Below are 27,831 nucleotides of genomic sequence, written 5' to 3'. Positions count from 1 at the left end.
GTGAAAAGCTTGTCTTCCCTATTGTTCACAGATCAAATCATTACACTGTGCATTGAAATAGTACAAGGTAAGAAGGCATACAAGAGCAAACATTTATCCTGACAATGGATGTTAATCATTGTTGCCTCAAGCTTGTGTGCAAAAATATTGGGTGGGTGCTTAGTCCGCTGCTCAGCTCTCTCTACACTTAGAATTGGGTGACTAGGCACAGCACAAATGACATCTATCGATGTGCCAATGACTTTATTGTTGTTGGCAGAATCTCACATGGTGAGCAGGAGGCGTACAGGATTAAGTTAGATCATTGCAACAACAATCTTGCACCCAACATCAGTAAGACCAAGGATTTGCTTGTAGACTACGGGAAAGGGAAATCGAGGGAACCCACACTAGTTCTCCTCGAGGGATCAGCAGTGGAAAGGGTGAGTCGCTTCAAGTTTGTGGTGTCAACATCTTTCAAGACATATCCTGGGCCCAACATATTTATGCAGTTACAAAGACGGCAGATGAGCCACTAAATTTCATTAGGTAGAGTTCATGAGTTCATTGTCCATTCAGAAATCTGATGGTGAAGGGAAAGAAGCTGTTCCCACAATGTTGAGTGTTTGTCTTCAGGCTCCTGTGCCACTTCTCTGATCGCAGTATGAGAGGAGAGCATGTCCTGGGTGGTGTTCCCTCGACTTACCCGTCCTGAAGTCTACAAGCAATTTCTTAGTCCTACTGATGTTGAGTGCAAGATGGTTGTTGCAATGATCTGGCTTAATCCTGTATGCCTCCTGCTCACCTGGTGAGATTCTGCCAACAACAGCAGTGTCATTGGCGATTTTATAGAGGTCGTTTGTGCCTAGCCTAGGAAAATTGGTATGTCAGCAAAGACACTTGTAAATTTCCTAAAGATGTACCATGGAGAGAATTCTGACTGTGTTGAATCACCATCTGGTATGCAGAGGCCAATGCACAGGTTCAGAAAATGCTGCAAAGGGTTGTAAACTCAGCCAGCTCCTTTATGGACAACAACCTCCCCACCATTCTGGACATCTGCAAAAGGTGATGTCACATAAAGGTAGCATCCATCATCAAGGATCCCAACGACTGAGGACATCATCAGATTTTTGAACGGACAATGAACCCATGAACACTACCTCACAATTATATTTTTATAGGGTGGTGAATTTGTGGAAATTGTTGCCACATGTGGCTCTGGAGGTCAGGTCATTGGGTGCACTTAAGGCAGAGATTGTTAGGTCCTTGATTGGACATGGCATCAAAGGTTACGGGAAGAAGGTTGGGAACTGGGGTTGAGGAGGAGTAAAGAAAAAGAATCAGCCACGATTGAATGGCGGAGCAAACTTGATGGGCCAGATGGCCTAATTCAGCTCCCACATCCAATGGTCTTATTTTGTTCTGTAAGTTAGAGTATACATTATGTATACAACAAATCTTATGACATGTATCAGTCTTAATAAACCTGATTCTGACTGTGAAATCATACAGGTTTGCTTGCCTATTGTCTATGCTTTCTGATAAAGATAGCTCCACAGTGCAAGTTATTAAACTGTATTACCATTGAATAAACTAACTTTTCTTTTCTGGCAATGCTAATTTCTGATTATTTTCTGATAAAATGTTCTGACAAAATACTCAAAGGCTAACACAGCTAGAAAACAGGCTGTCTCCTAAACACTACCCATTCTGCCATCCCTGAGTCAGACAGTCTAGAATGAATTACATTGTGATAGATGTGGGTTCAGACCCAAAAGCTTCCAGAAGGAAGCAGTCAGACGTTCCTTCCGTCAAGTTTTATAATGAATATTTGTATTATTGTAGGGTTCGCAGCCAAAACACATAAAGGAGTGTCAGTGTAGTCACAGCCATGTTCTTCAAAGCCAGAAGTTGCTGTCAATGGGTTTAGTACAAAGGGAACCTTTACAAAAATGAAGTGTGTAATATGATTTCTTGAACAGCTTCATCTCCTTGGCTAAGCCTCATAAGGATGGTTCATAAAGAGGTCTCTTCTCTCTCTCTCTTTCTTCCCTCACCTCTCTCTCTCTCTCTCTCTCTCTCTACCCTTTTCTTTCTCTTTATCTCTCCTCTGTCCCTCTCTCCACACCTTTCTCTTTCTCTCCGCCTTCTCACTTTTCTTTCTCTTTCTCTCATTCTCCTTCACCTTTTTCTTTCCCTCTCTGCCTCTCACCTTTCTTTCTCTCTCTCTCTCTTCCTCCTCACTGCTGTCTCTCAACCCTAGCCCTTTTCTTTCTCTATCTCTCCATCTCATGAGGAAAGTTTAACAGTGGATGACAAAATTTGCAGTCACTGTGCTCTACATCATACAAACTTTTAATGGTTTTTATTATAAATGCAATCAACTAAATTGTAAAACCTGTGCCCTATTTAAACTAGAGTAACACACTCTAAATTCTGGAGGAACTCAGTAGAATGGGCAGCACCTATGGAAATGATTAAATAGTTAACGTTTTGGGCCGAGACCATTCTTCAGGACTGGAGAGGAAGGGGAAAGATGCCTGACTAAGAAGGGGGAGGGGGGAAGGAGGACAAGCTAGGAGGTGATAGATGAAGTCAGGTGCATGCGAGAGGGGAGATGGGATAAGAAGATGGGTGGTTTTGAATGGAAAAAGGAAGAGTTGGAGAAGAAGGAAACTAAAAGGGAAGGAGAGTGGACCAAGGGAGGAGGAGATGATAAGCAGGTGAGGAGAAGAGGTAAGAGACCAGGGTGGGTAAATGAAAAAGAGGAATGGCATAGGGGAAGAAAAAACTCACAGGTTGGAGAAATTGACGTTCATGTTGTCAGGTTGGAGGCTACATAGATAGAATATTAAGTGTTGCTCTTCCAATGTGGGAGTGGCCTCATCATGGCAGAAGAGGGGACGATGGACTGACATGTCAGAAGTGGAATGGGGATGGGAATTCAAATGGTTGGCCTCTGGGAAACTCAACTTCTTGCAGATGGAGATGAGGTGCTCAACTAAGCTGTCCCCCAATTTACGATGGGTCTCACCAATGTGGAGGAGGCCGCACTGGGAGCACCGGGTACAGTAGATGACCCTAACAGATTTGCATGTGAAGTGTTGCCTCACCTGAAAGGACTATTTCAGGCCTAAGGAACAAAAGAGCAAAATTTCATTTAAAGAGAAGTGTGATAGAAGAGGAAATTAGTCAATGTTTCATAAAAGGGAAAATAATATGGTGTTACATATCCCAGTTTAATTTTATCTAGCCTATACACTCAGTGGAGCAAGCAGGTGGTGTAGTGGCCTCAGCTTAGCACGTAAAGGAGAAATGGTCCTGAGTTTGAACCTGTCTGACTCTTTGCATGGTTTCCATCTGTGCTGGGTTGTACGTCGAGCTAGCAACTCGTCTTCATAAAAATTTGTCAAATGCTTCAGAAATGGCAAAGGTGCCACCTAATGCGCCACATGGCTTGAAAAAGAACACAACAAAACACCCAGTGGCCACTTTATTAGGTACTCTTTTACATTAATGCGGATATCTAATCAGCCAATTACGTGATAGCAACTCAATGCATAAAAGCATGCAGTTGTTCAGACCAAACATCAGAATGGGGAAGAAATGTGACCTAAGTGATTTTGACTGTGGACTGATTGTTGGTACCAGATGGGTTGGTTTGAGTATCTCAGAAACTGCTGAACTCCTAAGATTTTCACACGCAACAGTCTCTAAAGTTTATGGAGAACGGCATGAAAAATAAAAGACATCTAGTGAGCAGCTGTTCTGTGGGCAGAAGTGCCTTGTTAATGAGAGAAGGCAGAGGAGAATCCAGACTGGTTCAAGCTGACAGGAAGGTGACAGAAACTCAGATAACCGGGCATCACAACAGTGGCGTGCAGAAGAGATCTCTGAATGCATAAATGTTCAAACCTTGAAGTGGATGGGCTACAGCCACAGGAGACCATGAACATACACTCAGAAGCCACTTTATTAGATACTTCCTGTACATATCTCATATTTTTACTGAGAAACAATATAATACATATGTGTTGGTCAATATGCTAGTTTAATAGGTTAATATTGATAACTGCCAATGTCACCTCACACTGAAAACATACTTCTTTCTTCATTAATCAAAAATTATCAATCACCAATAAATTCATCATTTCAATCTCTCACATTTGAGTAAACACAATTTGTTGCAAATGTTTTTCTCTTTTAAATATAACACACCAACAAAATGAACATCATTTAAAGTAGTGGTCACCAACCTTTTTAAGCAAAAGATCCCCTACCTTGGCCTCAATGAAAGGTGAGATCAACCCCAGATTGATTAGTCACACACATGCACACTGGGGCAGGAAAGACCAGAAGTAAAACCCCACGACCCGGAAGTAGAAATAATGCATAAACACCAGGGGTACCCAACCTTTTTTTCACCGTGAACTGGTTTAATATTGACAATATTCTTGCAGACCAGCTGACAGGGGGATGTTAAACACGACTGGAATGCAGCGATACTCGAAGCAGGTTCCTTATGTCCAGTCTATTCTGCAAATTAGTTTTCATGGCTCTTGGCACCTCGCTGCTGTCCCGCGCTGCTCACTTTTTTTCTGCTGAAAAAACTTAGTGGGTTTGTCTTTAAGTGCAGGGTGCTGGCCAGGTGCAGCTGGTCGTGGGTGGGGTGAGAGGACAAGGTCAGGGCTGGAGGTCCCCGTACCGGGGCCATGGTAGTTGCAGTCTGGAGAGCAACCGACCGAGCGAGGAGAGCAACAGGACGTGCCCACCCCCCTTGTAGGATCTATCAGCCGACAAAAGTTTGCTTCAGCAGATCGCAGCGAGGTAGCTGCTCTGATACTTATGAAACCTTGAGCCCGAGTTAGGTCTGTGAATACTTTAGCACCGTGTTCCCCATGAACATTCAGTGCGCTAAACAGGTTCAGAAGCGGTGCCCATCTGTCCGCGCTCCAGGCCAGTAGCAATGGCACTTCCTGCCGGCTGCAGTCTGGACCAGTAGCATTGGCACTTCCCCACCGACCGCGCTGCGGGCCAGTATCAGCGATACTTTCTGCCGGCCGCGCTCAGGGTCAGTACCAATGACACTTCCTGCTGACCACGCTCCAGGCCAGTAGCATCGGTACTTCCCGCTGACCACGCTCCGGGCCAGTAGCATCGGTACTTCCCACTGGCCACGCTCCGGGCCAGTAGCATCGGTACTTCCCACTGGCCACGCTCCAGGCCAGTAGCATCGGTACTTCCCGCTGACCACGCTCCAGGCCAGTAGCATCGGCACTTCCTGCTGGCCACGCTCCAGGCCAGTAGCATCGGTACTTCCCGCTGACCACGCTCCGGGCCAGTAGCATCGGTACTTCCCACTGGCCACGCTCCAGGCCAGTAGCATCGGCACTTCCTGCTGGCCACGCTCCAGGCCAGTAGCATTGGCACTTCCCGCTGACCATGCTCCGGGCCAGTAGCATCGGTACTTCCCACTGGCCACGCTCCAGGCCAGTAGCATCGGCACTTCCTGCTGGCCACGCTCCAGGCCAGTAGCATTGGCACTTCCCGCTGACCATGCTCCAGGCCAGTAGCATCGACACTTCCCGCTGACCACGCTCCGGGCCAGTAGCATCGACACTTCCCGCTGACCATGCTCCAGGCCAGTAGCATCGACACTTCCCGCTGACCACGCTCCGGGCCAGTAGCATCGACACTTCCCGCTGACCACGCTCCAGGCCAGTAGCATCGGTACTTCCCGCTGGCCACGCTCTGGGCCAGTAGCATCAGCACTTCCCGCTGACCATGCTCCAGGCCAGTAGCATCGGTACTTCCCACTGACCACGCTCCAGGCCAGTAGCATTGGCACTTCCCGCTGACCACGCTCCAGGCCAGTAGCATCGGCACTTCCCGCTGGCCACGCTCTGGGCCAGTAGCATCGACACTTCCCGCTGGCCACGCTCCAGGCCAGTAGCATCGGCACTTCCCGCCGGCCGCGCTCTGAGCCGGTAGCATTGGCACTTCCCGCTGGCCACGCTCCAGGCCAGTAGCATCGGCACTTCCCGCCGGCCGTGCTCTGGGCCAGTAGCATCGGCACTCTCTGTCAGCCGTGCTCCGGGCCAGTAGCAATGGCACTTCCCGCCGGCCGTGCTCCAGGCCAGTAGCATCGACACTTCCCGCTGACCACGCTCCGGGCCAGTAGCATCGGCACTTCCTGCTGGCCACGCTCCAGGCCAGTAGCATTGGCACTTCCCGCTGACCATGCTCCAGGCCAGTAGCATCGACACTTCCCGCTGACCACGCTCCGGGCCAGTAGCATCGACACTTCCCGCTGACCACGCTCCGGGCCAGTAGCATCGACACTTCCCGCTGACCACGCTCCGGGCCAGTAGCATCGACACTTCCCGCTGACCACGCTCCAGGCCAGTAGCATCGGTACTTCCCGCTGGCCACGCTCTGGGCCAGTAGCATCAGCACTTCCCGCTGACCATGCTCCAGGCCAGTAGCATCGGCACTTCCCGCCGGCCGTGCTCTGGGCCAGTAGCATCGGCACTCTCTGTCAGCCGTGCTCTGGGCCAGTAGCAATGGCACTTCCCGCCGGCCGCGCTCTGGGCCAGTAGCATCGGCACTCTCTGTCAGCCGTGCTCCGGGCCAGTAGCAATGGCACTTCCCACTGGCCACGCTCCGGGCCAGTAGCATCAGTACTTCCCGCTGGCCGTGCTCTGGGCCAGTAGCATCGGCACTTCCCGCTGACCACGCTCCAGGCCAGTAGCATCAGCACTTCCCGCTGACCACGCTCCAGGCCAGTAGCATCGGCACTTCCCCACCGACCGCGCTGCGGGCCAGTATCAGCGATACTTTCTGCCGGCCGCGCTCAGGGTCAGTACCAATGACACTTCCTGCTGACCACGCTCCAGGCCAGTAGCATCGGTACTTCCCGCTGACCACGCTCCGGGCCAGTAGCATCGGTACTTCCCACTGACCACGCTCCAGGCCAGTAGCATCGACACTTCCCGCTGACCACGCTCCAGGCCAGTAGCATCGACACTTCCTGCTGACCACGCTCCAGGCCAGTAGCATCGGTACTTCCCGCTGACCACGCTCCGGGCCAGTAGCATCGGTACTTCCCACTGGCCACGCTCCGGGCCAGTAGCATCGGTACTTCCCACTGGCCACGCTCCAGGCCAGTAGCATCGGTACTTCCCGCTGACCACGCTCCAGGCCAGTAGCATCGGCACTTCCTGCTGGCCACGCTCCAGGCCAGTAGCATTGGCACTTCCCACTGGCCACGCTCCGGGCCAGTAGCATCGGTACTTCCCACTGGCCACGCTCCGGGCCAGTAGCATCGGTACTTCCCACTGGCCACGCTCCAGGCCAGTAGCATTGGCACTTCCTGCTGGCCACGCTCCAGGCCAGTAGCATTGGCACTTCCCGCTGACCACGCTCCGGGCCAGTAGCATCGGTACTTCCCACTGGCCACGCTCCAGGCCAGTAGCATCGGCACTTCCTGCTGGCCACGCTCCAGGCCAGTAGCATTGGCACTTCCCGCTGACCATGCTCCAGGCCAGTAGCATCGACACTTCCCGCTGACCACGCTCCGGGCCAGTAGCATCGACACTTCCCGCTGACCACGCTCCAGGCCAGTAGCATCGGTACTTCCCACTGACCACGCTCCAGGCCAGTAGCATCGGCACTTCCCGCTGACCACGCTCCAGGCCAGTAGCATCGGCACTTCCCGCTGGCCACGCTCTGGGCCAGTAGCATCGGCACTTCCCGCTGACCACGCTCCAGGCCAGTAGCATTGGCACTTCCCGCTGACCACGCTCCAGGCCAGTAGCATCGGCACTTCCCGCTGACCACGCTCCAGGCCAGTAGCATCGACACTTCCCGCTGACCACGCTCCAGGCCAGTAGCATCGACACTTCCCGCTGACCACGCTCCAGGCCAGTAGCATCGGCACTTCCCGCCGGCCGTGCTCTGGGCCAGTAGCATCGACACTTCCCGCTGACCACGCTCCAGGCCAGTAGCATCGACACTTCCCGCTGACCACGCTCCAGGCCAGTAGCATCGGCACTTCCCGCCGGCCGTGCTCTGGGCCAGTAGCATCGACACTTCCCGCTGACCACGCTCCAGGCCAGTAGCATCGACACTTCCCGCTGACCACGCTCCAGGCCAGTAGCATCGGCACTTCCCGCCGGCCGTGCTCTGGGCCAGTAGCATCGGCACTTCCCGCCGGCCGTGCTCTGGGCCAGTAGCATCGGCACTCTTCACCAGCCGTGCTCTGGGCCAGTAGCAATGGCACTTCCCGCCGGCCGCGCTCTGAGCCGGTAGCATCGGCACTCTCTGTCAGCCGTGCTCCGGGCCAGTAGCAATGGCACTTCCCACTGGCCACGCTCCGGGCCAGTAGCAATGGCACTTCCCGCCAGCCGCGCTCCGGGCCAGTAGCAATGGCACTTCCCGCCAGCCGCGCTCCGGGCCAGTAGCAATGGCACTTCCCGCCAGCCGCGCTCCGGGCCAGTAGCAATGGCACTTCCCGCCAGCCGCGCTCCGGGCTAGTAGCATCAGCGGTTCTAGCCGGCCGTGCGTTTAGGCGATTGATGACCTCACGTGGGTTCAAGTTCAACAGATGCCGTGACAGGGACTGAGGAAAGGTGCAGCTGACTCATATCGTTTCCTCGCGGCCCGGTGGTTAGGGACCACTGAAGTACTCTGTGTAGTGCGGGGGAGCTACACGCATGCGCACTGGGCAGAAAGAACGGAACTAAAACCCCACAACCTAGAAACAATCTCTCAACGGTATTTGTGTATTTCTTTTTCTTTTTTTTTCGGGATCTACTGGGAAAGTCTCAAAGATCGACGGGTTGGCGACCACTAATTTAAAGCAAGAATTATATTATTTATTGATTCATTTGATAGGTAATAATGCTCTATCATTTTTATGTAAATGCTGTTTTGTAAATGTAAGTTTTGCTTCATATACAAATCTATAAAAATGAAAATAAATCTTGACAACTAAGGGTCAATAAAATCCACTGAAATGATGAAAAATATAAAATTTGAATGATGACAAACACAGTTAGGTAACAAAAGTTACAGAGGGACTTTGACAAACTAAGCAGAGGTATCTATGGACATATTTCTTAGGGGGGAAATTTGAAATTATTCACTTTGATTCTGAAAATAGACGATATATTTTTATTGCTATGAGGACAGGAGGTGGAAAGGAGAAATGGATTACATATTCTTGTATGGAAATCACTAAAAGCACTTGTTCATCTATAAAGAATTACAAGGAAATCAAATAGAACGGCTATTCTTTCAAGAATGGAAATCAAATGTGTACAAATGACCTCTCGGTTAGAGATTTGTTCAGACCCCAGTGTAGCAGTGCTTGGGGGTGAGATTTTACAGAATTATTTGATTCCTATCATATTTAAAGGATTAAATCATGAGTTAGGTTACAGAAATTGATTTGATTTCCCTTCAGTTCAAAAAGATTAAAAGGGTAAAACAAAATAAAGGTGTTAAAATTATTTGCCGAAGCAAGTTATGATGGATGCTGAAAATGTAGGTAAGATATACAATGTTGAAAATACACAGCATGTCAGGCAACACCAGTGAAGAAGAGGGAGTTAAAATTTCAGAGCAATCACCTGTCACCATGGATGCTGCTGAAGTGATTTGATTGAGTCATTGGACATTATATCATGCAGCGGGGGAATTCAGAGCAAGAGGGTATCGTGCTAATTGAGTTGGGGCAGTGAAATAATAGGATATCATAAACACCAGAGATTCCTCAGATGCTCTATCACAAAATATCCAAGGAACACAGCAGGTCAGGCAGCATCTATAGAGAGGAGTAAACAGCTGGCATTTTGGGCTGAGACCCTTCATCAGAATGGAAAAGGAAGGAGGGAGAAGCCAGAGTGAGAAGGTGGGGGAAGGGGAAGAAGTACAAGCTGCAGGCGGTAGGTAAAACCAGGTGAAAGGAAGGTAGGTGTGGATATCTTTCACTCACATGGATATCTAGAAAAAGCCTCTCTGAATATAGGAGGATTTGCAAGACTGAGAACAATAGATTTTTGTTGACATCAATAGTCACATAACAAAGATTGTTAAATGAAGCTGCAGGTCAGATTAGCCCTGAATGATGGAACGGCTACTTCCATCCATAAGATCCTATGCTGTTTTGTCAATGTAGTCACATGATAGTTGTAACGTTCTCGTTCGGGTGTAACCGATAACGCCGAAATAAATGCCAAGATAAACCACAGTCAATGAAAACCAGGTCGCAGTAAGATTAACCATTTACTGTTCACTCTTCACAGTATACAGGCAGAGTTTACCTACGCCATTGACTACTTTAAATACACTTCAATGCAAACTATCCGCAACTCTTTAACTAACAAAAACATAAACATTATCGACCGTCGTTACTTTTAACAGGATCGGCGTTAACATCTTAGTTCAATATACCGATTATCTATTAACTTACAGCGTTGCTCTCACTGTGATTTCTAATGCTTGCAAAACAACTTCTGCTCGGGTCTGCCTTGTGGTGAGCCCCCCACCCTCGCGTTGATCTCAAACCGGTATTTGTCCCACAAGATGCGGTGAAACCGGAGACGTCATCGCGTGCCGATATTTTTTACAGGCAATGAATATACTTTAAACACTTCTAATTCTAACTAGAAAATACTAACAAATGAATTACTTAGCGAAAATATTATAAACTAAATAACTGTCATAAAGACAACACACTCCCCGCCTGACCTTCGTAAGGTCACAATGAACAGGGTGCAAAACTTAGTCTCTTAATCAGTCATTAGGTAGAAGTAGAATAACTTCTGTAACTGGCCTTTGGTAAATTTTCACATCGCCTTGGTCGGTGGTCTTCAATTCGATCTTCCTGACATGTCCATCCCCACTAGGGAATGTAGCAGTGATTCTGGCCATTGACCAGCTGTTGCGGGCGATTTGCTTGTCCCTGAGCAGGACTAAGTCTCCAACTTGAAGATTCCTGCGGGGTTCTGTCCACTTTTGTCTGTGTTGCAACAAAGGTAGATATTCCTGTCTCCAGCGAGACCAGAATCGATTTGCCAGAGCTTGGACTTGTCTCCATTGCTTTGTGTACAAATCCTTGTCTGAAAAGTCTCCTGGTGAAGGGGGAGCTCCTGCCTTCTGCGTAAGGAGCACTGATGGCGAAAGTATGAAGGGGTTTTCTGGGTCAGAAGACACAGGTAGGAGTGGTCGTGCGTTTATAATGGCTGTGACCTCTGCCATTAGGGTGCACAGCACCTCGTGGGTCAGTCGGGTGCATTGCTGCAGAAACATTGAATCAAGAATTCTTCTGGCGATACCAATCATCCACTCCCATGCGCCTCCCATGTGGGAGGCATGTGGTGTGTTGAAATCCCAGTTGCATCCCTGCTGACTGAGGTACCTTTGCACTGCTTTGTCCATCCCCAGCTCCTTTGATGTTCCTACAACGTTTGTACCGCAATCAGATCTTAACTGTTTTGCAGGGCCTCTTATCGCAAAGAACTGCCTGAGAGCGTTGATGCAGCTGGATGTATCCAAAGATTCGATGACCTCAATGTGTACCGCTCTTGAACTCATGCAGCTAAACATGATGGCCCACCGCTTGCTCTCTGCTTGTCCTCCTCTGGTGCGTCTCGTAGTGATAGACCAGGGGCCGAATACGTCGAGCCCCACATATGTAAAGGGAGGGCAGGCTTCAAGGCGCTCAGGTGGGAGGTCCGCCATGCGTTGAACTTCTAATCTGCCTCGTAGTTTCCTGCAGGTTACACATTTATGAAGTACCGAATTGACCAGTGTTTTACCTCCCAAGATCCACAGTCCCGCTGCTCTTATTGCTCCTTCGGTAAGGTGACGGCCCTGATGCTTTATCTGTTCATGATAATGGCGAGCGAGCAGTAAGGATACATGGCTGTCTTTGGGCAGGAGTACTGGACTCTTTTCTGCGGCCGGAAGTTGGCAGTGTATTAACCGGCCTCCAATGTAGATGATATCGTTCTTCAGGATCCGGCTGAATTTCTTCAAAGGGCTGTCCTTTGGTATTGGTTTGTTGACTTGGAGAGCTGAAAACTCCCTTGCGAAAGCCGCTCTTTGCGTTGTTTTGAAGATGACGTCCTTTGCCTGGGCCAATTCGTCCGAGGTGCGAGGCAAAGTACATTTGTGCCATCCCCTACATTTACTGTTTCGGGATGAATGTTTGTGTGATCTGGCCATATGAATGAGGAACGCAAGTCCTCTCACTAAAGAATTCAAAGTGGAGAACCGCCGAAAGCGTTCGTTGGTACGTATCGATTCTTCGAGGTAGGTGGCTCCTGTTTGTATTTGCGGCCGAATTTCCGAGTCTCTCTCGGGTTCGATCAGTTCAAATGTCTCGTTCATTTGAGTCCTTTCCAATGGTGGCTGATGCAGAAAGGGGGGTCCGGTAAGCCAGGTTGTCTGAGCCAGACGGGATGCAGGTAAGGATCTTGATGCATGGTCTGCAGGGTTATCCTCGGTACGTACATAATGCCATTGTTTGGGCTTTGATGACAGGCGGATGCATTGAACTCTATTATGAACGTACACGTAGAAGCGTTTTGATTCATTGTAAATATAACCAAGCACGACTTTGCTGTCTGTGTAGAACTTGATATCGTCGAACTCTAGGTCCAGCTCGTCCTGGATAAGATCCGCCATTTCCATGGCCAGGACGGCTGCGCACAGTTCAAGCCTTGGAATCGTCGGCTCGGACGGAGGAGCGAGCTTCGCCTTACCAGTTACAAATCCCACTTCGACTTGGCTGTCCTTTCCGACTACTTTCAAGTAAGCCACAGCACCGATGGCCTTGGTGGACGCATCCGAAAAAACACACAATTCTGTGTGCGCCTGCCTCAGTGAGTGAGGTTGCAGTGTACCTACGTTGGATATGAAGCTGTTTTAAATCTGGGAGTGAATCTCTCCAAGCCTCCCAGTTGCTTAGCTTGTCTTCAGGTAGGGGAGTATCCCAGTCAGAGAGCTTAGATGTAAGTTCTCTGAGAAGGGCTCTTCCTTGAATCGTAACTGGTGCCAGTAGACCCAAAGGATTGAAAACACTGTTGACAGTGGAGAGAACTCCACGGCGGGTAAATGGTTTGATCACGGTCGGCACGGAGAATGTGAATGAGTCGGTCGTTATCTCCCAGAGGAGACCCAAGCTCCTTTGTGTAGGTATGGTTTCTCCATCTAAATCTAGGTCTTTGATTGCTGGAGCACAGTCATCGTGTGGAAAAGCCTCCATTACTGCCTGACGGTTTGATGCAAACTTATGCAAGTGGAGGTTTGACTCCGCGAGTGAGGCTTGTGTACGTCGGAGCAGATCGATTGCTTCGTCTTCTGTCTGTAGTGATATCAAGCCGTTGTCGACGTAGAAGTGCCTTTCTACAAACTTAATGGTGTCGTCACCGTGCTCCTGTGCACCCTCTCTGATGGCTCTTCGCAGCCCATAGATGGCCACGGCAGGTGACGGACTATTGCCGAAAACGTGGACTTTCATCCGGTACTCGATAACTTCTTTGTTGATGTCGTTGTCCTTATACCATAAGAAACGGAGGAAATCACGATAGTCTTCCTGTACTAAGAAGCAATGGAACATCTGCTGGATGTCCGCTAAGATTGCGACCTTCTCCTTCCGGAAGCGCAGCAGGACCCCAAGTAGGGTATTGTTAAGGTCGGGGCCTGTGAGAAGCACGTCATTTAGGGAGATGCCAGAACACTGGGCAGTGGAGTCGAAGACCACCCTGATCTGATTGGGTTTTTGTGGGTGGTAAACTCCAAATGTTGGGAGGTACCAGCACTCCCCGCCTTCCGGCAGTGGTGGTGCTACTTCGGCATGTCCGTTAGCGAGGATCTTTCCCATAAATGCTATGTATTGATGTTGCATCTCGGGTTTCCTGTTCAGGGTTTTTTGTAAGGACGTGAACCGCTTGACCGCTTCCTCTTTGTTATTTGGCAAGCGCTGGCGTGGTTCTATGAAGGGTAGTTGGGCGACCCAATTATTTGCTTCATCCCTGAAGACTTTGGTGTCCATCATTTTTAAGAAGAAGACTTCTTGAGCTGATGGAGCAAGTTTATTATCATGCTCCGTTTGAGCGAAGACTGACTGGCCCAGCGACTCGTCGGTTACCTCGCGCTTGTTAACGCCTTGTTGTGCTTCCTTGATACACATGGAACTTGTGCAGGGTTGAAAAATTGAATGGCTGCCACTCTCTAGCACATTGGTCTTGAGTGTGTTAACCGTCGGTTTGTGTACGTCACCGAGACACACCTCTCCTATCACCACCCAACCCAGATCCAGACGTTGCGCGAAGGGGGCGTCAAGTGGTCCATTGACCTGCTGCCTAACCTTGTGTACCCGGATAACATCTCTTCCTAATAGCAGGAGTATTTCTGCTTTTGGATCCAGTTCTGGGATGTGTTTGGCGATGTGGTGGAGATGTGGCTGGTGTAGCGCCGCACTTGGTGTCGGGATCTCAGTGCGGTTATTCATGATTCCATCGCACTCTAAGAGCGGAGGGAGACAGATGATGACTTTACCATCCAGGGACTCGATCTGGATGCCTTCTGCTTTCCTTCCTTGGGTTTCCATGTTGCCTGAGCAAGTTCTAAGGTAGTATGGGAACTGCTCGCTCTCAATGTTGAACAATCTAAAGAACTCCGGACTGACTAGTGAGCGATTGCTCTGATCATCCAGAATCACATAGGCTTTGATGGCCTTGTCTTTGGCTCCTTTAGGGTACACCTTAGTGAGGCAGATCTTGGAACAAGAACGGCTTGACTGAGCTTGACCGCAAACTTCTGTACAGTTCGTGCTGACAACTGTTGACCTAGAGTGAGCCTCTCCCTCCCCGCTGTCCTGTTGTGGGGGTGAAGGAGTGTCGTCGGTTTGCAGTGACAGGCTGGGATGCATGGCCCCGATGTGATCCGTGCTATCACATTCCGGACACTTCACGGCGATCGTACACTCTCTGGCGAGGTGAGAGGTTGAGGAACAGCATCTAAAACATATTCTTTTCTCCTTGAGAATGGCCGTCCTCTCTGCAAGGGGTTTTTCCCTAAACATTCTGCAAACTTTGAGGGGTTGAGGTTTGTTATGCAGTGGACAATACTTGCTAGGGTCGTTGTTAGTTGTAAGGGCTTCAGTCTTGAGCACTGAGACGGGTTTATCAATGTTGAAAACATTCGAAGAGAATCTACCTGGCTTGGTGTAAATCGTACTGCTTCCTGGACCCACGAGGCTAGAGTCGTTTCGCTTCTTCGCCTCCCTGCACACAAACCTAGTGAGGAGCTCAAAGGGAGGAAATCGATCATCGTGCTCTTCCTTGTAATCTAAAGCAACAGACAGCCACCTGTCCTGCAGCCCAATGGAAGTTTGTCCACGACTTGTCTCATCCCGGATGGAGTATCTAGGTATACTAGACCAGCTGAGTAGCCATCTTCTTTGGCGCCTTGGATCTCCATGAGTAAATCTCCGAATTCTCTTAACTTAATGTGATCTTTGGCTGACTCCTTAGGAAAGTTTTCCAGATGTCGATATAGCGCCGCTTCAATAATTTCGGGGGCCCCATAGCCCTCCCGAAGTCTCTCCCTCGCTTTGCTTAAGGCTAGTTCGGGTTTGTTGATGTACACTGAACGTATGCGTCTCACCTGTTCGCGTGATTCTTTTCCCAGCCATTTCGCCATAAGGTCCAACTCTTGGGTTGCTCTGAGCTGGACTCCGTCGATAGCGTTGGTGAATGTGGAGTACCATGCACGGTAATTTTCAGGTTTATCGTCAAACCGGTACAGTCCCGAAGTGACGAGATCCCGTCGTGCTAAATACTGCATCGTGGGATCAACTGTAAGCGGCATGCGGGCTGGAGAAATACGTTGGTGCATATATGACTGAGGGCGTACATTTCTTATGGAATTTGCCGTCCTGAATTCGACCTCTGCATCTCTTCTCACCAAATCTTGTAAGTTTGGTGTCGAGAAGTATTGGTTGTCAGCTCTTTCATTCTCGACTTCATCACGGAGTTGCGAGGGTAAATTGTCTTCCTCGTATGGATGTGATGCAATCGGGCCTCTCTGAGGTTCCTCATGGCTTGGGATGTTATCGAATACGTATGGAGAGGAAGGACGAGCCTGACTGTCTATTTGGGATCAGACATATTCGATTGTGCATTCCAACCTGGTCCTTTCTGAAGTAGATCTTACTTCGGTCAGATCATGCATTCCTTCAGCTTCTTCTATGTACTCTGCTTCTACCTTGGCAGCTTCTTCTTCTCTTTCTAGCTGCAGCACTTGCAACTTTGTCGATATCTTTGCCATTTCCAACTGGGTTTCGGCTTCTCTGGCAGCCTTTTCCTTCTGGATTCTGGCTTCTCTGGCAGCCTGTTCCATTTTCAAATCTGCTTCTTGTCTGGCGTAACGCAGTCGCACCCTGGCGGCTTCTGCCTTGGCCCTTGCATGGGTGGACTTACTTGATGTCGCTCTACTGCCCTTGTCGCTGGGTGGCATCGACTAGATGCTGGATCGAGATGACATTGCAGCACTTGAAACACCTGATAATGCCGCTTTTTCACTGTAACGTTCTCGCTCGGGTGTAATGGAAACGCCGAATTAAACGCCGAGGTAAACCACAGTCAATGAAAACCAGGTCGCAGTAAGATTAACCATTTACTGTTCACTCTTCACATTAACATATGGTGAAAACTGTTGATAAAACAGTACAAGATTGATACAGTATTTGTTCCTTTCTTAATATCACATTTCCATTGTAAATACTTGTAAAAGTGACTATAACTACATTACATTAAGGTGCAGTATACAGGCAGAGTTTACCTACGCCATTGACTACTTTAAATACACTTCAATGCAAACTATCCGCAACTCTTTAACTAACGAAAACATAAACATTATCGATCGTCGTTACTTTTAACAGGATCGGCGTTAACATCTTAGTTCAATATATCGATTATCTATTAACTTACAGCGTTGCTCTCACTGTGATTTCTAATGCTTGCAAAACAACTTCTGCTCAGTTCTGCCTTGTGGTGAGCCCCCCACCCTCGCGTTGATCTCAAACCGGTACTTTCCCACAAGACGCGGCGAAACCGGAGACCTCATCGCGTGCCGATATTTTTTACAGGCAATGAATATACTTTAAACACTTCTAATTCTAACTAGAAAATACTAACAAATGAATTACTAAGTGAAAATATTATAAACTAAATAACTGTCATAAAGACAACACAATAGTCATATGAAGTAATTTCCTGTATTTAGACCCAGTGAGAATTAATGATAATATCACATTTCAATCACTATTTTAATTGCACTCAAAACATGCTTACAGAACCATTTGATAGAATTATTCACTGATCTGTAATATATAAAATAATTAATAATAAAAATTGATTCATAATTCATGATTCTTTTTGTTTTGGAGATTCAAACAAAAGGACATGAGTTGACTGGGGGCAAAAACTTAGGGGTAACATGAGGGGAACTTAGAGAGTGGTAGCTGTGTGGAACGAGCTTCCAGTAGAAGTGGTAGAGGCAGGTTCGATATTGTCATTTAAAGTAAAATTGGATAGGTATATGGACAGGAAAGGAATGGAGGGTTATGGGCTGAGTGCCAGTGGGACTAGGTGAGAGTAAACGTTCAGCACGGACTAGAAGGGTTGAGATGGCCTGAGATAATCCAAGGTTATGAAGAGGAAGAATTTCTTCTCTCAGAGGACTCTGAATAAATAACAATACAGTTAAGGTTGAGGTATCCTCCAGGGGCTTCAAACGTGAAGGGATTGGACAGGAAAATTGAGCAAATGTGAAAGATCAAATTATTATATTATTGTATACTGGAGCAGACATGGGATGGGGCATATGGCCGGTTCCTTTCTTATTTTGTTGGTTCTTAAAAACAGGATGCTCCAAACTGACTAAGTCTGGGATTCAGATAAAGTTTAAAGTTCAGAGTAAATTTTATTATCAAGGTAAATATACATCACCAAGTTTGCTGATGACATCACCACTGTCGTGGACTGAATTAAAGTGATAAAAGTGAAAGGTTTGGTTTAGGTTCTCTGAGACACAGGATGTATAACGGATGAAACTTTGTCTCAATAATTTGTAGAGTGACAATTCCCAGGTCCACAAGCGCCCCCACCCCTCACCAGCACAGGATAAATCACCCAGACACTGCATTGTGGAGATATACACTCAGTGGCCAATTCCCTCCCAGATAGTCCTCCATTTTTCTTTCATTAATGTGCCTATCTAATAGTTTCTTGAATGTCCCTACAGTATCTACCTTTACTGCCATCCCTGGCAGGTGTTATACATACCCACCACTTACTATGTAAAAAACATACCTCTGATATCCCCCCTATACTTTCCACCAATCACCAAAATTCTGCCCCTCGTACTTGTCAGTGTGTTACCTTGTCCACAAGGGGCGCTGCATGCTGTCCAAGCTCCATATTTCCAGAAGAACTCTGGCTGACTAATGGTGTTCTCTTCCTCTGTATGTTTCTTGATTGTGTACTCATATCGGATTCCAGGGTTCGTTTCTTGGAACAGTAGCTGCAATTTACCATTTTAGTGTTAGTCATAAGTTGCAATGAAAAACCAGACATCCACTTTGTAAGATCCTGCACACTTGGAACAGTACCTTGAAAAAGTTTTGAGCTCATGTATATAGATAGGGTGCCCAAGACTTTTGCACAGTACTGTATTAGTCAATGAGGAGTGGAGAGTGAGACTATAAATCTGGCAGAAGCAAAAGATGTTAGGAGTGGTGAGTGCAGAGAACTGCGGGTGGGGTGTGCATCAGATGGCAGAGAAGGAGTTCTGGGGGGTGGGGAAGGGCGTGTCACAGGTGCAGACACACCCAGCGCTGAGATACCAGGTAAGGTTATTTGATTCCAAACAATTGGTTTGTTGATCATTACAGAATGTTTCTCTGGTGCTTCTCATTTCCTCCTTTCCCAACCACAATTGCCCTCTCCCTGCCCCCTTTCCATTCTCTTTTTCTTTTTCAATCTTTTTATTATTATTATCAATATATATTGGGATTACAAACTTACAAATTTATACTAAACATGAAAGGATACACAAGCAATAGTTACAATATAATTAAGTCTTCCCAAATCATAAATGATACAAATAACATATAAACAAAGCAAAACTAGGTTATATCATAACATATATTAAAAAAAACAAAAAAGAGAAAAAGAAAAAAAAAATTAAGCTAGAAAAAACTAATCTAACAACCTAATAACTAATAAAGAAAAAAAAGAAAAAAAAGAGAAAAAATAATTTTTAAAAATGGGCTGTTTATAATATCTATTAAAAAATACAAAATCATCAGTGTCACCAGCTCCAATCCTCTCAACATATGTATAATCAAAACTGGAAAAACGAATAGGTTTGGAACAGGGTCTCATTACATCATATGAAAATATTGAATAAATGGTCTCCATGTCTTTTCAAATTTAATAGAAGGGTCAAATACAACACTTATAATTTTCTCCAAATTTAGACATAACATAGTTTGAGAAAGCCAATTAAATACGGTAGGGGGATTAATTTCTTTCCAATTCAACAAAATAGATCTTCTAGCCATTAATGTAAGAAATGCAATCATTCAACAAGCAGCAGAAGATAAATGGATTGACTCTATCATTGGTAAACCAAAAATTGCAGTAATAGGTTGAGGTTGTAATTCAATGTTCAATACCGTAGAAATAATATCAAAAATGTCTTTCCAATATTTTTTCAAAAGCAGTCATGACCAAAACATATGAGTTAAAGACGCTATCTCAGAATGACATCTGTCACAAATAGGATTTATATAGGAATAAAAAAGAGCCAATTTATCCTTAGGCATATAAGCCCTATGCACAACTTTAAACTGTATTAATAAATGTTTAGCACATATAGATGATAAATCGACTAATTGAAGAATTTTATCCCAATTCTCAATAAGGATAGTAAGGTTAAGTTCTCTTTCCCAATCATTTTTAATCTTACAGAAGGGCTCTGAACGTATCCTCATAATTGCATTGTAGAGTTTTGATATTACACCTTTCTGAGAAGGATTTAGTTCTAACAAATTCTCCAAAATACCCAAAGATTTGGAAAGGTAGGAAGTACAGTATTTAAGAAATTCCTAATCTGTAAATATCTAAAAAAATGAAATCTAGGCAAATTATATTTATTAGATAATTGTTCAAAAGACATAAAACAATTATCCAAAAATAAATTGGAAAATCATAGTAATCCTTTAGTTTTCCAAGCTGAATAAGCTTGGTCTATAATAGAAGGATAAAAAAAGAAATTGGATACAATAGGAATAGTTAAAACAAACTGATTCAACTCAAAAAATTTCCAAAAAATTTCTGAAATTGAAATCATATACGTAAAGTATGTTTAACTATCGGATTGTCAATTCATTTCTGCAATTTAGAAAGAGCAAAGGGAAGAGAAGACCCTAAAATAGAACCCAATGAAAATCCTTGTACAGATTTAATTTCCAGGTTCACCCAATGAGGGCTAAAAGATAAATCCCAATCCTTTAACCAACGTATCAAATATCGGATATTAACTGCCCAATAATAAAATCTAAAATTAGGCAATCCCAATCCACCTTCCTTCCTTGCCTTCTGTAAATATTTTTTACCTAACCTAGGATTTTTATTCTGCCATATATATGAAGAAATTTTTGAATCAACATCAGCAAAAAAAGATTTTGGAATAAAAATTGGTATCGCTTGAACTATATATAAAAACTTTGGTAAAATAACCATCTTAATATCATTAATCCGACCAATCAGAGATAAAGATGATGGTGACTATTTAGTGAACAAACATTTAATCTGATCAATTAAGGGTAAAAAATTAACCTTAAATAACTCCTTATAATTTTGAGTAATTTTAATCTCTAAGTATATAAAAGAGTCATTAACTAATTTAAAAGGCAAATTTCCATAAATTGGAACCTGTCTATTTAAAGGAAACAATTCACTCTTATTAAGATTTAATTTATACCCAGAAAAATTACTAAATTGAGCCAACAATGATATAACTGCAGGAATGGATTTCTCAGGATCAGAAATAAATAATAATAAACCATCTGCGTATAATGATAACTTATGTATACCATCCCACGAGTAATGCCAAAAATGTTCGGTGATTCTCTCATAGCAATTGCCAAAGGTTCTAAAGCAATATCAAATAATAATGGACTAAGAGGACAGAGAGGACAGCCTTGTCTAATACCCCGAAATAAACAAAAAAAGGGAGATCTTTGATTGTTAGTAAAAACCGAGGCTACTGGAGTATGATATATCAGTTTAATCCAGGAAATGAATGTCGGACTAAAATTAAACTTCTCAAGCACAGTAACCAAGTATGGCCATTCAACTCTATCAAATGCTTTCTCCGCATCTAATGAAATGACACATTCTGAGGTGCTACGTGAAGGAGTATAAACAATATTCAATAATCTCCTAATATTGAAAAAAGAATAGTGACTTTTAATAAAACCAGTTTGATCTTCCGAAATAATTTGAGGTAATACCTTCTCCAGCCTGAACTCCAGTAACTTGGAAAAGATCTTGGAATTTACATTCAATAAAGATATTGGTCTATGGGATGCACAGTCAGTAGGGTCTTTATCTTTTTTCAATATTAAAGAAATGGAAGCTCTATAAAAAGATTGTGGCAGTTTACACAATCTAATTGCTTCTTCAAAAACCCTACATAACCAAGGAGAAAGAGTAGAGGAAAAACACTTTAAAAATTCCACTGTATACCCATCTGGACCTGGTGCTTTCCCAGAATTCATAGAGGAAATAACACCTTTAATTTCTGCATCCGTAATAGGAGTTTCTAATATTGAAAGATCATCTGATGATAATTTTAGAAAATTCAATTTCCCAAGAAAATCATACATGGTATTATGATCATGAGGGAATTCAGAATGATACAGGGAGGTATAAAAATCTTGAAAAGATTTGTTTATCTCATCATGGTTAACTGTCAATTCACCATTCTGTTGATGAACCTTAATAATTTGATGTTTAACCAAAGCATTCTTCAATTGATTAGCTAACAGTTTACCCGATTTATCACTATGTATGTAAAAATCAGATCTGGTTTTCATTAATTGATTTTCAATTGAAGATGTAAGTAATAAACTTCGTTCCATTTGAAGTTCAACCCTTTGTTTGTAAAGCTCCTTACTAGGAGCAGTCGAATACTTCTTGTCAATTTCTTTAATTTTATCAACCAATAAAAGAGTTTCCTTCTTAATACGCTTTCTCAAACCAACAGAATAGGAGATAATCTGTCCACGTGTATATGCTTTAAAAGTGTCCCAAAGTGTTCCGCAAGAAATATCATCCGTGGAATTAATTGAAAAGAAGAAATCAATCTGTTCCTTCGTAAATTTAATGAAATCCGGATCATGCAGTAAGGTAGAATCAAATCGCCATTGCCTAACACTAGAAGCTGTATCCATAAATTTAGTAGAAAGTTTCAATGGAGCATGATCAGAGATGGCTATAATATCATAATTACAACCAATTACAGATGGAATAAAATGAGAGTCAATAAAAAATAATCAATTCTTGAGTAAGAATGATAAACATGTGAGAAAAATGAAAACTCTTTGTCCTTAGAATGCCAAAATCTCCAAATATCAACAATTCCATTATCAGTCAAAAAAGAATTAATGTAAGTGGCCGACTTATTAGGTAATGTCTGAGTGGATATAGATCTGTCCAGCAAAGGATTTAAACAACAATTAAAGTCACCACCCATTAACAACATATATTCATTTAGATTAGGTAGAGAAGTAAATAAGGACTTTAAAAAATCAGGATAATCCACATTTGGAGCATAAACATTAACCATAGCAACCTTTTTGTTAAAAAGTAACCCAGTAATTAACAAAAATCTACCATTCAGATCTGAAATAATATTGTGTTGGACAAATGTAATAGAGGAGTCAATAAAAATTGAAACTCCCTTTAGTTTGGCATTTGAATTCGAATGGTACTATTGACCCCTCCAAAACCTAAAAAAAACGTTGATTATCCTCTTTCTTCACATGAGTTTCTTGTACAAAAATAATATGTGCATTCAGTCTTTGGAATACTTTGAAAATCTTTTTCCGTTTAATCAGATGGTTTAAGCCATTAGTATTCCAAGAGACAAAATTAATGATCTGAGCCATATTTCTAAAATCAACCCTTTGGTATATAAAGAGTTAACCAAATTATGAACTCTTGCACCCGGAAGAGAAACAAAAATAAGGGGCGGTCCCGGATGTGATGACATCACGGACATTTTAGTAGTTTAAAATCAGCCCAAATGAAAAAAACTAAAAAAAACTGGTAAAAAGAACAATAGATTCAGAAAAGAGACCCCCCCCCCACGAAAAAAGGCTCATCCCCAGCCTGGAGAAGGCTGGGAAAAAAAAGGGAATGATGCTAAATCTACCCCTGTGTCAGCAGAAGGCAATGCCAAATATATAAAGGAGAGAAAAAAAGATCCTCCCAAACTCCAAAAAAGTAATTATCACTATAATAAAACAAACTATAAATAAAACAAAAAGAATATAAACACTAGTAACTTATAAATCGGGTTAAAACCCAAACAAAAAGTTCCCAGGGTCTCGCCCTTTAGATCTCAAAGCCATTTCTGCACTCATTTCTTCAAAATTCACAGTGCACTCTTAAAGATAAGTCCAAAAATGTAGCAAGAGTCTCTTGGTGCAGGTAAAAGTAAGTTAAATAAGGGTGATCATAGGTTAAGAAAAGTAAAGGTTATGGAGCAAATCTGAAACAATACTCACTCCATGAGCATCTCCTGGTGACCTCCTCCCTTCCCATTCTCAGTCCACAATAGAGACCCATATCAGAATCAGGTGTGTCATCACCCACATAGGTCATGAAATTTGTTTTGTTTCTTTCTTGCAGCAGCAGTACATAAAGTGTAATACATAAATGTTGGAGAGAGGGAGGGAGAGAGAGTGAATGAACAGAAACAGGTTCTTTAGTCCAAATAGTCCATTCCAAAACCATTTATATTCCTCCTCTCATTGACCAACACCATGGCTCTCATGCACCTTCCATCCAAACTTCCCTGAAATGCTGAAATCGAGCTCACATGCACCAATTGTGCTGGCAGCTCATTCCACATTCTCACACCCCTCTGAGTCAAGAAGTTTCCCCTCAGCTTCCCCTTAAACTTCGCACCTTTCACCCTAAACCCATGACCTTTGGTTGCAGTATCACCCAAACTTAGTGGAAAAAGCCTATTTGCATTCATCCTCATAACTTTGTATATCTCCATCAAATCTCCTCTCAATCTTCTACATTCTAAAGAATGAGGTCCTAACCTATTCAATCTACTTGGCAACATCCTTGTAAATTTTCTCTGAGTGGTTTCAAACTTGTTTATGTCTTTCCTGTAGGCAGGTGTCCAAAACTGTACATGATATTCTAAATTAGACCTCATTAGTCTTATGCAACTTCAACATAACATTACATCTCATGGAGTTAATACACTTATTTATGAAGGCCAATGTGCCAAAAGTTTTCTTTACATCCCGTATCTACCTGTGATGCCACTTTAAACAAATTGTGCACCTGTATACCCAGATCCCTTTGTTCTACTACATTCCTCAGTGCCCTACTGTTCACTGCGTAAGACCCACCTTGAATGGTCCTTCCAAACCTTGCACTTGTCTGCACTAAATTCCATCTGCCACTTTTCAGTGTATTTTTCCAGCTGATCTGCAAGCCATGAAAGCCTTCCTCATTGTCCACTACACCCCCTCCCCATCTTAACGTCATTCGCAAATTTGCCGATCCAGTTAATCACATTATCATCCAGATCACTGATATAGATAACAGACAACAATGGACATAACATTGATCCCTGAAATGCACCACTAGTCACAGGCCTCCAGTCAGAGAGGCAATCCTCTACTACCACACTCTCGCTTCTCCCACAAAGCCAAAGTCTAATCCAATTTACTACCAAATCTGGATTGCAAGCGACTAAACCTTCTTGACCAGTCTCGCATGCAGGACAATGTCCTGCCTAAGATATTTGCTCAGTCCTGTACATAAGAGTCTCCCTAATGTATCTGCCTCTACAACCATACCTGGCAGTAGGTTCCATGCACTCGTTACTCTTTGTGTAAAGATCTTATCTCTGAGAACCATCCAATACTTTTCTCTAAGTCACCTTAAAAATTATGCCCCCTCTAAAGACAAGGAGCGCAAGAATTTGAGGGAAGCCTTTTTTTTATTCGTTTTTTTATACATTTTCTACATAGCTACAGATAAAAAAAACCCAAATCAAAATGGAGAACATTGATACAGTGCAAAAATAAGCATGCAATAACAATATGATACAAAGAAAGGTAATTGAGAAAGCACCCAAATTGAAGACAAGTAAAATTAGTATCCTCCCCAAGCCCCGTAACAAAAAGAACTCCAGACCAACCACAACACAATATAGAGAATATAAATCAGGACAATCAAACCCCCAAAACTGTAAATACACTCAGCAACAGAAGATATCAATGCCTACTACCAAAAAAAAGAGCTGAAAGCAAGGGACCGAAAAAAAAAACGTTAGTTAAGAGGAAGGTTATGAAAGTACTCGATAAAAGGTCCCCAGACCTTATGGAACTTTAAATCCGAATTAAGAACTGAATAATGAATTTTTTCAAGGTCTAAGCAGGCCATAATATCGGTAAGCCATCGAACATGCGTGGGGGGGGCAACATCTCTCCATCCAAGGAGGATTAAACGTCTAGCCAGGAGAGAGGCAAAAGATAATATTCAACACTTAGCTGAACTCAGACGTAATTCTGTCTCACCCCAGAAACTGAACAAAGCAATCAAAGGGTTAAGTTCTAGGTGGTGATTCAGAATATACGATAACGTTATGAAGACATCTTTCCAAAATTTCTCCAAGCTAGGACAAAACCAGTGCATATGAATGAGAGAGGCCTCGCCCCTTTTGCATTTATCACAAAGTGGACTAATGTTAGGGTAAAATCGAGATAGTTTAGATTTAGACATATGGGCTCTATGAACAATCTTAAACTGTAAAAGGCAATGGTGAGCACAAAGAGAGGTTGAATTAACCGATTTGAGAATCGAGTCCCAAGTCTCATCAGATAAGGAGGTATTTAAATCCTGCTCCCATGCCATTTTAATTTTATCCACAGGGGCACGTCGTAAGGCTGCTAATTTATCACGAATAAATGATATTAAACCTTTACCTAGTGGATTAATAGAAAGAAATAAGTCCATAACATTTTTCTCAGGCATTTCAAGGAAGTTAGGAATTAAAGGAATAATAAAGTGTTTAATTTGGAGATATCTAAAAAAAATGAGCGTTGGGCAGATTGAACTTCGCAGAGAGCTGTTGAAAAGAAGCGAAGCGATTATCAATAAAAAGATCTTGAAAATGTCTAATGCCCTTCCTATACCAATCATGGAATGCTGAGTCATATATAGTGAGTAGAAAAAGGTGATTATGTAAGATAGGGCTAGAAAAGGAAAAACCATGGAAACCATAAAATTTCCTAAACTGAGCCCATATACGCAAAGTGTGTCTAACAAGAGGATTAACTATTCATCTGGGAGGGAAGCCTTGAAAGCTTGTGGCTACTCTGACTGGGCCTTCATCAAGACAGCAACAAAAACAAGCCGTGTCCTCAGCCCACAAGGCAGAGGAAAGGAGTAAACCAGACAGAAAAAACACAGTCATCCCATGTGTAGCTGGAGTTCCAGAGAAGCTCAGAAGGATTTCCACCAAAAACTAAATTCCTGTGTTTTTCAAACCAATGAATACATTCAGACACAAACTCGTCCACCCCAAGGATCTTACACCCAATGATAAACAGAGCAATATTGTAAATGCTATCCAAAGCAATGAGAACTTCACAGATCTGTGTATCGGTGAGACAAAACAACCACTTCACAAACGGATGGACCAATGTGGGACTGCTTACACCTCAGGTCAAGACTCGGCTGTATACCTACACCAAAAGGGAAAGAGACACTCCTTTGATGATAACATTGTGCACATTTTGGACAGGGAAGATAAGTGGTTTGAAAGAGGGATTAAAGAAGCCAAATTCATCAAACCGGAAAACTCACCCCTGAACAGAGGGGGCATAGTACAGCACAACCTATCAGCTACTTATAATGCAGTCCTAGCATCTCTACCCCGGCGTCTCCACAACAGTTTACACCTTCATTCATGCAAAGGTAGGATTAATGCTCCTCTCATTACCTCTCATGACTCTTGACCTCATACCTCAAATGACAACCCTCATGCGATTGCTATACCTTTAAACAACTCTTTACTTTATTGTCACCAAACAATTGATACTAGAGCGTACAATCACCACAGCGATATTTGATTCTGCGCTTCGCGCTCCCTGAAGTACAAATCAAATTAAATATAATAAAAATTTAAATTATAAATCATAATTAGAAAATAGAAAAGGGAAAGTAAGGGAGTGCAAGTCAGGTCCAGATATTTGGAAGGTACGGCCCAGATCCGGGTCAGGATCTGTTCAGCAGTCTTATCACAGTTGGAAAGAAGCTGTTCCCAAATATGGCCGTATGAATCTTCATCTTCCTGAACCTTCTCCCAGAGGGAAGAGGGACAAAAAGTGTGTTGGCTGGGTGGGTCGTGTCCTTAATTATCCTGGCAGCACTACTCCGACAGCGTGCGGTGTAAAGTGAGTCCAAGGATGGAAGATTGGTTTGTGTGATGTGCTGGGCTATGTTCACG

The 27,831-nt window shown here is 44.2% G+C and overlaps 1 protein-coding gene across 1 annotated transcript in view; it reads right to left on the bottom strand.

Annotated features, from left to right (window-relative positions):
* Positions 1-27,831, bottom strand: part of LOC132404996 (A disintegrin and metalloproteinase with thrombospondin motifs 12-like) — a 626,192-nt gene that overhangs the window by 142,553 nt on the left and 455,808 nt on the right. Inside the window, exon 16 of the mRNA XM_059989657.1 lies at positions 18,438-18,579. Within this exon, the coding sequence (XP_059845640.1) occupies positions 18,438-18,579 (142 nt within the window). The remainder of the gene's footprint in view (positions 1-18,437; positions 18,580-27,831) is intronic.

Source organism: Hypanus sabinus, chromosome 14 (assembly GCF_030144855.1).
Source record: "Hypanus sabinus isolate sHypSab1 chromosome 14, sHypSab1.hap1, whole genome shotgun sequence".
Lineage (NCBI taxonomy): Eukaryota > Metazoa > Chordata > Chondrichthyes > Myliobatiformes > Dasyatidae > Hypanus > Hypanus sabinus.
This window is presented reverse-complemented; position numbering and strand designations above follow the sequence as displayed.